This window comes from Marmota marmota, unplaced genomic scaffold (assembly GCF_001458135.2).
Source record: "Marmota marmota marmota unplaced genomic scaffold, marMar, whole genome shotgun sequence".
NCBI lineage: Eukaryota > Metazoa > Chordata > Mammalia > Rodentia > Sciuridae > Marmota > Marmota marmota.
Window position 1 is genome coordinate 280,388 of NW_025999990.1, and position 14,916 is coordinate 295,303.

The following is a 14,916-nucleotide window of genomic DNA, read 5'->3' on the forward strand; positions in this document are numbered from 1 at the left end:
GTGGGCGGCGGGCGGGTGATGACCGGAGTAGGGAGGGTTCGGGAGAGGGGCGCAAATTTGTAGAAACTTCGCAGGTAGCGCGCAAACTGGCAAACTGACTCCTTTTCCCCAGGTGCCGGTCAATGGCCTAATCTGGCATTGAAAGAATAATAGATTTCAAAGATCCTGTTTCCGCTTTTTTTCCTCTTTTTTGTTTTTAATCTGTTACATTTGAACCTTAAGACTACTGCGTACTAGATCCTATGTAGTATTCTGAAACAGAACAAGTTCCTAGTAGAAAAACTGAGGAAATCCTAATAAAGCTTGTGGTTTAGTTAATAGTATGTACCAGATGTTCGTTTCTCAGTTTTGGTAAGTGTACCCTACCCTAACGCTAGCATTGGAGGATTTGGGGTAAAAGATATAGAGGAGTTCTCAATAGTATCGTTGCAATTTACTATAAATCTAAAAGTATTGTTTAAAGAAATCAATAAATGAAATGCTGCAGTGTAGAGAAGCAGTCCCATTTTTTCACTAAAGAGGGTTCAAGTTAGTTCTTTGTCAAGCTTGACAGGAAGTAGGTGTCTGTTTGACCAATTTGTTTGCTAATGCAGTGTTGTCAGGCTAGTGGGTGTAGATCCTTCTGGTACAAGCTTTCTGGACAGGAGTCTGTCTTCTCTTTCACTTCCGTCCAGTAAATATCTTTGTTATGGCTTGTATATGAGGTGTCCCCAAAAGCTCCTATATTAATACAGGAATATGAAATGATTGAGTTTTGAGAGGTAACCTATAAGCAGTCCATCCTAGTTTGAGTGGACTAACTGGGTGGTAACTTTAGGCAGGTGGAGCATGGCTCAAGGAGGTGGGTCACTGGATCATCTTTAGTGAAAAAATGGGACTGCTTCTCTACACTGCAGCATTTCATTTATTGATTTCTTTAATGGAAGAGTATATCCTCCCTGCATCCCCTCCACACCCCTACTTCTTGATCTGGCCATGCTGAGGAGCTTTCCTCCACTGGATCCTTCCCGGTGATGTACTGACTCACCTCTGACTCAGAGCAGTGAAGTCAGCCATCTATGGACTGAGAAACCCTGAACCGCAAATAAACTTTTCCTCCTCTAAGTTGTTCTTGTTGGGTATTTTGGTCACAGAAACAGTGAAAGCTCACTAAATCTGGTTTGTTTTTATTTATTTTTATGTGATGCTGAGGATCAAACCCAGTGCCTCATATGTGCTAGGCAAGCCTCTGACACTGAGCCACAAGGCCAACCCCTAAATTTGTTTTGTACAAACAAAGGAGATACTTCCTGCACCAAAGGATGTTCAGTTGCATGTGCAGTAAAACCCAAGGACAGCTAGGAAGTAAGGATTATTAAAAAGGGGCAGTATAGAGCTGGGGGGGGGGGTCTCAGAGAGAGTAAAAATCACATCTGGCCTATAGAGCCAAGAAGGCTACGGTCAGGAGTATTGTCCTGAACTGAGGAGAGCCTGAGAGGAAAACCCATGTCTGGGGTAGAAAATGGCACCATCAGAGGCTTGGAGGTGATCCAGCTGAGGGGGAACCTGGGAGCAGGTGCATTCCTTACATGGAAGTATAGAGTACCCTTGAGGAATACTGACAGGTGAAATTGTGAAAATGAGTCTAGTAGAAAACAGGTGGCACTAACTTTAATTATATATGCCATAGGAGCCATGGAATGTTTTAGGGCAAGAGAAGAATGTCATTAGATCTGTGCTAGAGAATTATTGACTTGGAAGCTGTGTAGGATGGCTAAGGGTAGATCAATTAGGAACTATTGGTTTAGTCCAGGAGAAGTACTGAAAGGTTCAGCCAGGGCAGTGAAGTTAATGTATAAAATTATGGTAGGTTTTGGGAAAGTTGTTTTTGTTGTTGTTGTTTTGTTTTGTTTTCATTTTTGGATCTAGAGAACATGGCAACTAAAAGGTATGTGAGGACCATGATAACACGGAGGAGCATGATTGATGCCTTTGGAGAAATAGAGTACTCAGGAGGAGACCTGGGATGGGGGTAGGAAGGATAATGGTTCTTTTTGAACAAGCTATGTTTGAGTTGCTGGCAGGATATCCAACTGAAAATGTTTATTTAAGAGTGTTAAAAGTGCAAGCCAAACATATTGAAGGGAGTGGAAGAGGAAAAGGAGTCTGAGCTGGCAGATAGGAGGCAATCAGGGACAAAAGAGAAGTATCTAATTTCTTTTAGAGTTGAGGAGCCCTGGTGTTCCAGGAACCTGGGCATGATGAGTTAAAATATCACAGCTTTTGCAGAGGTGGAAGAGGCTGAGAAATGAGACTTAATCTTGGATTTAACAATTAGGAAGCCACTGGTCATTTTTCCAAAAAAGTGGAAAGACTGCTAAGAGCCTTTAATCCAATCTGCATCCTTTTGCTAGTGGCCAGAGGACTGGGTAAGGAGCCAGATATAATTTATAGTCTTGGTTCCACCACTGCTTACCTTTTTATTTGGGGGCAAGCCCTATATGCCTGAATAGGAAAATTACATCCCTCAGTAAAACCAAAAGGACCCTTCTATTCTTAGCAACACATAATAGTCCAGATTATTAGTGTTCCATGGAGCATCCTATGGAAAATGCTGATAAAGAAACAGAGCTCTAAAGAAACAAACAAAAGAATCCTATTTCATCCACTCATTTAATAAATAGAGAAACTAATATTCAAATTCTTTTTTTTTTTTTTTTCCTTTCTGAGATGGGTCTGGCTTTGTAGCCCAGGTTGGTGTTGAGCTCCTGAACCTGAGCACTCTTCCCACCTCAGCCTCCTGAGTAGCTGGACTGCAGAATCATGCCACCATGCCAACTGTACCTGATTGCAGTGGTGCCAAAAGGAGACTAAATTTAACACATTAAACCGACTAGAAGCTTGATAATTCTTTATTATTATTATTATTATTATTATTATTTATCTTTTTAGTTTTTAGGTGGATACAATATCTTTATTTTATTTTTATGTGGTGTTGAGGATTGAACCCAGTGCCTCACGTGTGCCAGGCTAGCGCGCTAGCACTTGAGCCACATCTCCAGCCTGAAGCTTGATAATTCTAAATATTTTCTTTTTCTTAGAAGTAATCTGTCCCAAAAGTGAAGTTCGATTGTTTTACTGTATTACGTATTAATACTATAAGCTTATAAAATGTAAGATAGTACACAGCCAACAGTCCTCAAAGTTACATTTTTTAAAAACATTAGGTGGGACTGGGCTGTGGCTCAGTAGAGTGCTTGCCTCACAAGTGTGAGGCACTGGGTTCAATCCTCAGCACCACATAAAAATAAATAGAGATATTGTGTCCATCTATCTGCAACTAAAAAAAAAATATTTTTTTTTTAAAAGGAAAAAAAAAAGGGATCTGGGCACAGTGGCACACACCTGTAATCCCGACCTTTGGGAGGCTGAGGCAGGAAGATCACAAGTTGGAGGCCAGCCTTATCAACTTAATGAGACTCTGTCTCAAAATAAAAAATAAAAAGGGCAGAGTAGAGTGCCCAAGGGTTCAATCCCCAGTAAAAAAAATAATAATAATAATAATAGGGGAGCCAGGTATGGTGGTGCACACCTGTAATTGCAGCTAATTAGGAGAGGCCAACTTAGTGAAACCTTGTCTGAAAGTAAAATTTTAAAAGGGGCTGAGGCCGGGTATGGTGGTACATACCTTCAGTCCCAGTCCCAGCAACTTAAGAGGCTCAGCCTCTTAAGCAGAAGGATATTAAGTTCAAAGCCAGCCTCAGCAACTGAGCGAGGTCCTAAGCAACTAAGCAAGACCCTGTCTCAAAATAAAAAATAAAAGGGGCTGGGGATGTGGATCAGTGGTTAAGCTCCCCTGGGTTCAATTCCTAAATTATCAAAAATAAAAAATAAAAAAGGGCCCATGATATAGCTCACTGGTTGGGTTCATTTCCTGTACCAACCTCTCCTCCCCTAAAGTAGGACATTGGAGCATGGGAAAAATCATTATATTCAGCTCCGAATAGCAGGAAGGTATACCCGTGACACCTTAATATATGTGAAACACTAAAAAATATTCTTAGACACCCTGTGGATTGATTACTCTTTTCCTCTTACTGTTTTTTCCCCTTGTATTGACCAATTCTATCTTTGTTGCTGATCGCCTTATCATGACCACACCATTCTTAATATAGATCTGAGGTTGCACATAATAAGCAATAATCTATAAATAGGAGTAAAGACTGCCTTCCAAGGGATTATTCTTTAATTCAGTGAATAATTTCTAATTTACCTTGGCAAATTGAATAGATTTTTTTTCCCCCTGTACTTGGATTTTTCCAGAACCTGGGGGTGTTCACCACTGAGCCACATCCCCACCCCCTTTTTTTTATTTTTTATTTTTAGGTGGACACAATATCTTTATTTTATTTTTTTTAATATTTATTTTTTATTTTTAGGTGGACACAATATCTTGATTTTATTTTTATGTGGTGCTGAGAATCAAACCCAGTGCCTCACGCATGCTAGGCAAGCGCCCTACCACTTGAGCCACATCCCCAACCCCTTTATTTTATTTTTAAGTGGTGCTGAGAATAGAACCCAGTGCCTCATGCATGCTAGGCGAGCGCACTACCACTTGAGCCACATTCCCACCCCTTTTTATTTTTACTTTTTGATTTTTAGATAGGGTCTCACTAAATTGCCTGAGCTGGCCATGGGCCTGGAACTTGCAGTCCTCCTGCCTCAGCCTCTGAATAACTGGGTTTATAGATGTGTGCTTCCATGCCTATCTGACAGATCTGCTTTTTAAGGAAATCACCACAGAAAACAACCAAGATGATTCTATAAAAATTTGGAAAACGAGTCCAATAGGCAGTGTTGAATATTGCTTTAGCAACATTATCAAGTGTGTTTGTTTCTATCCCCAACAAAGGTTTTATTCTCCCTCCTTATTTATTACTTTTTCTTTTCACTGATGTGAAGCTGGGCCCCAGGTTTTTTTTTTTTTTAACAAGATTTGAGAAAAGGATGAAATATTTCTAAACCACTACAGCAAAGCAGCTATTTTGAAATCCCTGGTGGTGAAAGCCTGTCTTAACTGCACTCCACACTGGAAGGAGTGTTTGGAGCCTCTTCAGCTGCCCCACTGTGACCAGGTAGGTGACTGTGGTGGTCTGACCAGGAGGGCTCAGTGATGGTGACTTCCCTATAGCCTTGTTGCCAGGATTTACTTTCTTCTAGGAAGCAGTGCAGGCAGTACTCCCTCAGTGACTAGGCACAGCTTTGTGGAGGTGACAGTTTTCTCTTCCTGTCCTTGAGGCAAGTATTTCAGTTTTTTTTTTCTTCCTTTTTTTACTCATTTATTAAACAAGTCTTTACGGAGCATGGATTATGTTTCAGATCCAGGGTTAGATACTGAATACAGTGTGAACTAAACAGACAGAAATTGCTCACCTTACAGAACTTACATTCTACATGAAGTCGTTTGGAGCAGGTTTGGGCTATGGAGAAGGAAAATGTTCAGGTGCCCTCACATTTCAGGGCACATAGCTATTGAGAAGCAGATCATAAGGAGTCACCTTCTGCTTCACTCAACCTTTGTATTAGCTTCCCTTTTTTATTGGCCCCAATTTTATTAATATAATTTGAAAATTAAATAAAATATGAAAGAGCATATTAGAAGGTCCTCGGTGCTAAGGAGGAAAATAAAAGAGAGAAGTAGAATAGTGAAGTGGAGCTGCGATTTTAGATGCCAAGAAAGGCCCCACTGAGAAGGTGACTCTGAAGTAAAGACCCAAAGAGAGGAACAACTGTGCAAATATCTAGGCGACTAGCAGTCCAGACAGAGGAAACTTGGAGCTCTGAGGTGCAGGAGTGCCTGGGCCCATTCAAGAACCAAAGGGAGGCCATCCTAACATCCAGGGGATGGAATAAGAGATGAGAGCAGGGCCTTTGGCCATCTCAAGACAGTTTGTATTCACATCGAATTACCAAATAGTGGAATGTATTGAACACAGCTGTTGCACAAGTTGAGAAAGGAAGGGAGAAAAGCAAGAGGGACACCTACCTTCTCATCTATTCACTGTCCCAGATACAAAACCTGTACTAAGTGTGTCTGTACTGAAATAAAAGATGGACTAAGTAAGTAAGTGGAGCTAAATCAGAAACCACAAGTGGCAGGAACACCTAATGTAGATGCTGGGCCAAGAGGGACAAGGGCAGAAGATAGGAAATGTTCTCTAACACGAGATAGTCTTAGTCATTGGAAGACACTTAGTCATTGGGAATGACTTAGTCATTTTTCAGAGACTTCTGAATTTTTCGTTTTCGTATCAGGGATTGAACCCATGCACTTAACCACTGATCCACATCCCCAGCAACCCCCACCCTCCTTTTTTTTAGTTGTAGGTGGACACAATGCCTTTATTTTTATTTATTATTTTTTTTAAATATTTTTATTAGTTATTAATGGACCTTTATTTATTTATTTGTTTATATGTGGTGCTGAAAATCAAACCCAGTGCCTCACACATGCTAGGTAAGCGCTCTACCACTAAGCCATGACCCCAACCCTATTTATTTATTTATGTGTGGTGCTGAGGATCAAACCCAGGGCCTCACCCATGCTAGGCGAGCGCTGTACCACTGAGCCACAACCCCAGCCCCCCCCAGCCCTTTTTTATTTTTTATTTTGAGACAGGATATTGCTAAGTTGCTTAGGGCCTTGCTAAGTTGCTGAGGCTGGTTTTGAACTTGCGATCCTCCTGCCTCAGCCTTCCTAGCTGCTGGGATTATAAGCGTGCACTGTGACACAGGCTGAGACTTCTGAATTTTGTGCTGCTTGAGGCTTGTGTAAATGGCAACATTTCCTTTATAAACCTCTATCTCAAGAGCATTCTGTGTCCTTAGCAAAGGCTAATCTGCTGTTTCCTCATCACTGGGTTACTGGAGTCAGTAAAAGCCTCTCCAGCTTTCCTGCAGTACACCACAATGTTTGAAATGAGGGGTTGGATCTTCTTATCTAAAAAGTCCTGAAATGATAAGTACCTCTTTTGTTCTTTTTTATGATACCAGTGATTGAATTTAAGGGTGCTATACCACAAAGCCACATCCCCAGCTCCCACTTTCCTTATTTATATTTTGAGACAGGGTGTCCTTAAATTTTGAGGCTGTGTTTGAACTTGGGGTCTTCCTGCCTCAGCCTCCAGAGCTGCTGGGATTACAGGTGTGCACCACCAGGCCTAGCTGAAATGTTAGATACATCTGATTGGACTGTAAGGGGCATTTGTATGTTAATTAAATCCTTGGATATTCATGTCTTGTATTACAAAAACAAAAAAAAATTCCCATTTAAAGCTCTACTTGAAGCTGGGTACAGTGGTGCCCAACGGTAATCTCAATATCTCAGGAGGCTGAGGCAGGAGGATGGCAAATTTGAGGGCAGCCTCAGCACATTAGCAAGGCCCTAAGAAATTTTGTTAGACCCTGTCTAAAAACAAAAAATAAAAAGGGCTGGGGGATGCTGGGCACAGTGGTGCACATGTATAATCCCAGCGGCTCGGGAGGCTGAGGAAAGAGGATCCAAAGTTCAAATCCAGCTTCAGCAACATGGAGGTGCTAAGTAACTCAGTGACACCCTGTCTCCAAATAAAATACAAAATAGGACTGGGGATGTGGCTCAGTGGTTGGGTGTCCCTGAGTTCAATCCCTGGCATCCCACCCCTCAAAAAAAAGACAGNCCCATCCTGCATCCCCCCCAAAAAAAAAGAAAAAGAAAAGGGCTGGGGATGTACTAAAAGAAAAAGAAAAGAAAGACCCTACTTGATTATATTGAGATTTGTTTTTGTTTTGTTATGTTATGATAAAAGAAAAATTACAACAAATCTAGTTTAAAACAAATCTAGTTTTACATATCTTAATTTGCTTTTGTGATTTTAGAATTGCACAGCAGTCTGGACAAAAATGGTTATGAATGTTCTGCCCTACCATGCATGTTATGTTTATAGGCAGAAAAAAAAAAGGAAGTGACATACAGAAAGTAGAAAGTGAAGGTAGAGATTACTCAATTGGTTAAAGTTTGGCATTTGCTTTATTTGAACCTGACTTGAACAGTTGGGTGACTGTGATTGGCTGAGTCTTGGCTACTTGTTAGAAGAACAGGTAATGGTCTATTTACATACCAAGTTACGTTACAATTCACTAAATACAGAAAAACTTTTAGACCAAACTTGTTTTAGTTTTTTACTTGAAGATAAATTCTTTTGCACATGTAGAAAGGTTCTTTTGTCTTCCTTGAAGTAAAAGCAGCCCTGCCCTACAATGCCATTCTTTCTAAAGAGAAGGGATGCCACCTGTTGCTCTGGAGTAGCATAGGAACCTGAAATTCATTCATATAAAAACCTGACATAGAAATTCATAGTAGCTGTATATGTGGCAGCCAGAAACAGAAAACAATCCAAATATTGCTCCTTAGGCAAACAGGTCAAGCATGGTGTTTTCATATAAGTCTCATCACTTGAGTAGTTCCATGTGCCAGGCCCTGTGCCGACTGCTGGGTTTCTTCCAGCTGGTCCTTTTCAGCGAGGCAAGCTTTGATTTGGGGTCTCCCCTTCTAATGAGACAGCATTTTCCTATTATCCGCTCAAATGACAAGTCCTTAAATCTAGTCTGGATCCCTGACAAGGCAAAGCCAGTCTTGACAGCATGTGGTTAAGGTGCAAGGGATGTTATTTGGTTGATACCTCATGAAACCAGAAAGGTCTATGGAGGCTCCTGATGTTCTGGAATATATGTGGCACTTTCAGCTGGAGTTTAAATCCCTCAACTTCTTGTTGATGGCTTAAACATGGATAAGTTCCTTAGGTTTACTTGGTTTCAGAGGTTCAGTGCATGATCCACTGACTCCATAGCTCTAGTCCCAAGGTGAGGCAGAACATCATGGTGGAAGGGTGTGGAGGAGAAAAGCTGCTCAGTTCATGGCAGCCAAGAAGCAAAGAGAGCTGTCTGCTCTAATTTTAATCATAAATTGGCAAATTATAGTTGTATATATTTAGGTGGTACAATGTGATTTTAGGATTAATAAATATGATGTGGATTAATTAAATCAAGTTAATTGGAATATCCAAAATAAGGTTACTTCAAACCTTATTTTTTGAGATGAGAACATTTGAAATTTAGTGATTTTGAAATGTCCCATACATTGTTATTTTTTTTAAAAAAAAATATTTATTTTTTAATTGTAGTTGGACACAATACCTTTTATTTATTTATTTATTTATTTTTATGTGGTGCTGAGAATTGAACCCAGGGCCTCACATGTGCTAAGCAAGCGCTCTACCAGTAAGCCATGACCCCAGCCCCATACACTGTTATTTGATATATCCACCACACTGTGCAGTATATCTCAAAGAGAATTTACTTGGCATTAACTATCTCACTGAAGCTTTGTCCCATTTGAGCATCAATTCCTCATTTGCCCCACCCTCTAACCTCCAGTAACCACCATTCTTCTACTCCCTGCTTCTTTGTGTTCTATTTTAAATTCCACATATAGGTGAGATTATGTGGTGTTTTCTTTTCTATGCCTTGCTTATTTCCTTATTATAATGCTATCCAATTCTGTTCATGCTATAACAAATACAATTTTTTTTTTTTTTTTTTTTTTTTGGTAACAGGGGTTGAACCCAGGGACACTTAACCATTGAACTTAACCATCCTCAGCCCTATTTCGTATTTTATTTAAAGACAAGGTCTCACTGAGTTCCTTAATACCTTGGAATTCGTGATCCTCCTGCCTCAGCCTTCCAAGCCACCGGGATCACAGGTGTGCACCACTGTGCCCAGCTATAAAATGTCTTTTTAAAGGTTGAACAATGTGCTTACTACAGTGGCAAATATATTAAAATTGGAACAATACAGAGATTAAAGTTGAATGGCATTTGTGTGTGTGTTTGTGTGTGTGTGTGTGACAGAGAGAGAGAGAGAGAACATTTTCTTCATTCATTCTTCCCTTAATGGACACTTAGTTTGATTCCATAAGGTGGCTATTGTGAACAGTGCTGCAGTAAACTGGAAGTGTAGACATCTCTTTGACATAATGATTTCCAAATGTGTTGGTAAATACCTGAAAGTGGGATACTGCTGGATCTCCTGATTGCTTTTATTTATTTATTTATATATATATATATATATACACACACACACACATACACTTAGTTGTTGATGGACCTTATTTAATTAATTCATTTATATGCAGTGTTGAGAATCGAACCCAGGGCCTCACACATGCTAGGCAGGCAACCTACCACTGAGCCACACTACCACTGAGCCACAACCCCAGCCCTACTGACTGATTTTTAATCACTGTTTTTCCTTATGATAAAGACAGTATTAGGCTAATGAGCAAGGTGGTGAGATCATCGAGTGAGTCAGAGGTGCAGTTCTGGGGAACAGAAGAGGATGACATGACAGAAGGTGATCTAGGATATGGCCTCGGAAGAAGACCTGGTGGAATTTATGAAGTGGACATTTCACATTTACTTACATCTAGAAAAAGATCAGATGGAAAGAACTTTAGCCCTCCCCCATTTCTAAGAAAGGGGAAAGAGAGAAGTGGAGCCATTTTTCAGTATTTCAAGCAAAAGAACTTGCAAGACACCTGCCTTCAAGAGTCCAGGATTTCTAGTTACAGACAACAAAGCAGCACTGGTAAGAATGCTCAGTTTCTCTCCTTTCCCTGTGAGTGCTGTCACCCTTACAATACATGAAAATAGGTAACCATAGTAGATTTTAGAAATTCATTCTTACCTTGAATTGGTACAAAAGTAACTGACGTTTATATTTCCAACTATTATACAAAATATGCAATAGTTATTCTACTTTAATAATATTTTTGTTAGTAATCAATAAATTATTAACTACTTTGCTTTTTCATGATGTACTTTTATTTTGTTTTTCCTTTGTCAACAAATACTTCTTGGGTTCCATTAGGTGCCAGGAACAGGTCTCAGTTCTAGCAATAATATGAGTGAACACAGCTGGCAAGGGCACTAATATGTATTCTACAAAAAGAGAGAAAATAAACCTAAAAATCAACAAATGCATAATATCATAATAGTGAGTGATTAGGGGAAGTGGGGTACTGCTGTTTCAGGCCAGGGATGGGAAGGCTTCTCTGAAGGGGAGCAAATCTGGTGGCTAACTGGTAAAGGCAGGTTCCAGGCAGAAGATAGGTGCTTCCAATTATTTTTGGATATCCTGAAGTCTCAAAAATTGTCAAAACAAACTAAATCTTAACTTATCCTAACCAAACTTAACTTATCCTAACATAAAGAAATTATGCTTTAGATTAGAAAAGGAATAAAATTCATAATCAGGTCTATGCCTGTACCAGGGCACTCCCTGCTGTCCGGCTGAATTTTTTATAATCCAGGTTGTAAAATTTTCTCTCCTGAAACTTTCCCCATGAAAGTTGAACAGATTTAAATTAAAACAACATAAAAATACCTTTAGCCCTCCTAATCCACGGGTGGCACATCTTCCCATTCCCTCAACTGCAGATCATAAAAAGTAATACCAATAAAAAGTAACAATACACACAGGGCCCCAATTGCACATGCCTGTAATCCCAGTGACTTGGAGGCCTTGATCGAAAGTTCAAGGCCCGCCCAGCAATTTAGTGAGGCCCTACTCAACTTAGTGAGACCCTGTCTGAAAATGGTTAAGCACCCCTGGGTTCAATCTCTAGTACCAAAAAAAAAAAAAAAAAGTAATACAATGATAAAAACAATACAAATAAAAGCCCAGTAAGTATAACAACTATTTAAATATGGCACACACCTGTAACCCTAGCCACTCAGGAAGCTGAGGCAGGAGGATAGCAAGTTCAAGGTCAGACTTGGCCACTTGGCCATTTAGTGAGACCCTGTCTCAAAATTTAAACAAGGGCTGGAGACTCATGTGACTCAGTGATAAAGCACACCTGGGTTCGATCCTGAGTACCAGAAAAAATTTTTTTTTTTTTTATTTAAAGGATATAGGAGGATGTGCATGGGTTATATGCAAATACTAATTTTATATAAGGGTTTGGGCATCCACAGATTTTGGTATCTTAGGGGGTTCTGAACCAATTCCCCTCAATATTGAGAAACAACTGTAATTTAAGAAATGTGGCTCATAAGGAATGTTGCAGCTTGGGTGGGGCTACTCCTCATCCTCAAGGCCTGTATTGTACCACTGAGGCTACATACTTTTATCATTATTTGGTTAATCCCAGTCTTCTTCCTTTACGAAAAAAAAACTGTACTTAATATTTGTAAATAAATGTCCTATATTTAACTAAAGAAATATTCCAGTTTTGTGTCTTTTTTTTCTAATAGGTTTTAATTCAGAATTGTCAAATGAAGATTTAAGGCAACGTCTTCATGAAACTTTAGGGGTAGGTACCCTGGTCTAATATAAAAATTCTCATGTAAATAAAGTCTGCTGATAGATATTCTGTTAGTACAAAAATTGTATGGAAGGACAATATTGGCTTTCCAGATATTTTTCTTTTCTTTGTTTTTTTTTTTTTTTTTTGGTGCTGGGAATTGAACCCAGGGCCTCACCTATACCCAGTAAGCACTCTACCACACAGTTATACCCGCAGGTTTTTTTTTCCTTGAGTGCATACTTTCCATCAGCCTCTTCTGTGTTTATCTCTCTCTCTTTTTTTTTTTTTTAACTTTTTAAAAATTTATTTTTTAGTTTTAGGTGGACACAATATCTTTATTTTATTTTTATGCGGTGCTGAGAATTGAACCAGTGCCTCACGCATGTGACGAGTCACATCCCCATCTCCCCATCTCTTTTTTATTATTATTATTTTTTTAGTTTTAGGTGGACACAATATCTTTATTTTTATGTGGTTCTGAGGATCAAACCCAAGTGCCTCATGCATGCTAAGTGAGCACTCTACCACTGAGCCACAACCCCAACCCTGTGTGCATCTCTTAAAAAGGCCACTTATATAAACATGTCTACCAGTTCTCCCTTTGAATTTCTCTAATCTCCTCTTTGAGAAAATAATTATCACAGGGATGCAGGTATAGCTCGGTGGTAGAATAGTTATCTAGCATGTGCGAGGCCTTAGGTTTAATCCCCAGCATCATGTAATTATAATAATATAATAATAATAAAAATAATAATTATTATCACTTCCAACTGCTTTCCTTATATGTGAGGTTTGAAATAATCAGTCTTAATTTAACCTCCTTGAAGTCAGAAGTCAAGAGATTCTCTCAGGTGATCTGAGGAATGCCCCAGCTTGGTGGGCACAGGGGTTTATAACAGGGTGCCTGTCCCCTGGGAAACCAGCCCACTTTAGTGTGTGTGTGTGAGAGACAGAGACAGAGAGAGTGTTAAACTCTTATGAAAGCGGCTGTCTTTAAGTTCTCTAGGTCTGCTGTGACAAAGTACCACAAGCTGATGACTTTAAACAACAGAAATGAAATGTCTCTCAGTTCTGGAGGTTTGAAGCCTGGATTCAAGGTTTTAGCAGACTCTCTTCTTCCCAAAGTTTCTAGAAGAAAATGCTTCTTTGTCTCTTCTTGGCTTCTGGTGGTTGTTGCAGTCCTTGGCCTGTAGCTCCATAAATCCATTCTCTGCCTCTGACTCTCATATTGCTCTCCACTGTGTGTCTGTGTTCAGAGCTTTCCCTCATTTCATAAGGACACCAGTGATCAGATTGGTTCCCATCCTAATCTAGTATAACCTCATCCTAACTTGATTACATTTGTTAAATGAAACTAACTTTGGCCCAAGCCTTCCTATATACCTTGAGTCTTTATGTAATATTATGTAAACAAATAGAAAGCCTCATTTCAAAGTATATTTTTGTAATAACCAACTGAGTCCCAGCCAATCAGTGCAGCTGAGCTTCAGCCAATTACATGTTGCCTGCTGACTGTACCCTGCCCAAATAAGGCAAAGGCTTGAGACATAACCACCAATCAAAACTTTTCTTTACCTCATTTCCATTTTCTGTCTATAAATGTTGCCTGCCCAACTTGAAGACTAGGTCTCTCAACTTCTTCTGGCCAACTTGTATCTCATTACTTGATCAATTAAACTGTTAAGTTTCATTTGTCTAAAAGTTTTTTAAAAAACATATCTGCTAAGATCGCCTTTCCAGATAAGGTCATAGTCATGGTATTAGGGTTAGAACTTGAACATATCCTTTTCAAGGACACAGTTCAGACCACAACAGCTACTGTAGCTGAATAGATAGCCACCATGTGCTTATTTTATGTGGCCTAAATATTTTTTTTCATGTTATTAAGTATGTGGCCAAAGTCAGTAAAAGCAAAAAATTTGGGCTTATTGTTACCAGTGATGCTTGATAGTTGGGTTCTCAGCTTTAGCCTGAATAGTTCATTTATAAAGTCTAGAGGGATTTAGATCCTCGTTTGTAGGTGCTTTGTATTGTGGGTAAATGTGAACTAGTCAAATTGACAATTTGGGGGTTATATGTCTTGCAGATAGAAAGACTAATTTTATTTTTGTCCTCAGGAAGTAGAAATTTTAAAAACTGAACTTGAGGCATCTCAAAGACAACTTGAAGGTAAAGAGGAAGCATTGAAAATTCTTCAAAGCATGGTAAGAAGTTAGTTTTAAACTTTTATCAATTACATATTCCAATAATAAGTGATATATTTTTGACATTTAAAACTAGAGCAGGCTGATCCCCAGCAACAAAACCAAACCAACCCAAACCAAACAAAACAAAAAAACTGAGAAGTACTTAATATAGCTGTGTTGTAGTTTTTTTAGGTGTAGATTTTTCCATAGTTTTATAATTTTCACACTAAGAATTTCACTTGTTTTAAGAATGCAATACAATTTATTTTTACTAACTTGGGAGTTGTGCAACCATCACTACAGTCTAATTTAAGAACATTTCAGACATTCAAAAAAGGA

At 39.2% G+C, this 14,916-nt stretch overlaps 1 protein-coding gene across 4 annotated transcripts in view; it reads left to right on the forward strand.

Annotated features, from left to right (window-relative positions):
- Ccdc125 (coiled-coil domain containing 125) overlaps positions 1-14,916 on the forward strand; it is a 30,356-nt gene that overhangs the window by 1,898 nt on the left and 13,542 nt on the right. For 2 of the 4 annotated variants that reach the window (XM_048806072.1, XM_015482276.2), the window contains exons 2-4: positions 10,345-10,668; positions 12,339-12,397; positions 14,509-14,595. In XM_048806072.1, the coding sequence (XP_048662029.1) occupies positions 10,359-10,668; positions 12,339-12,397; positions 14,509-14,595 (456 nt within the window). In that variant the 5' untranslated portion in view covers positions 10,345-10,358. Of the gene's footprint in view, positions 1-4,626; positions 5,118-10,344; positions 10,669-12,338; positions 12,398-14,508; positions 14,596-14,916 lie in introns of those variants that run through there. The other 2 variants (XM_048806071.1, XM_015482277.2) reach the window with 2 other exon arrangements.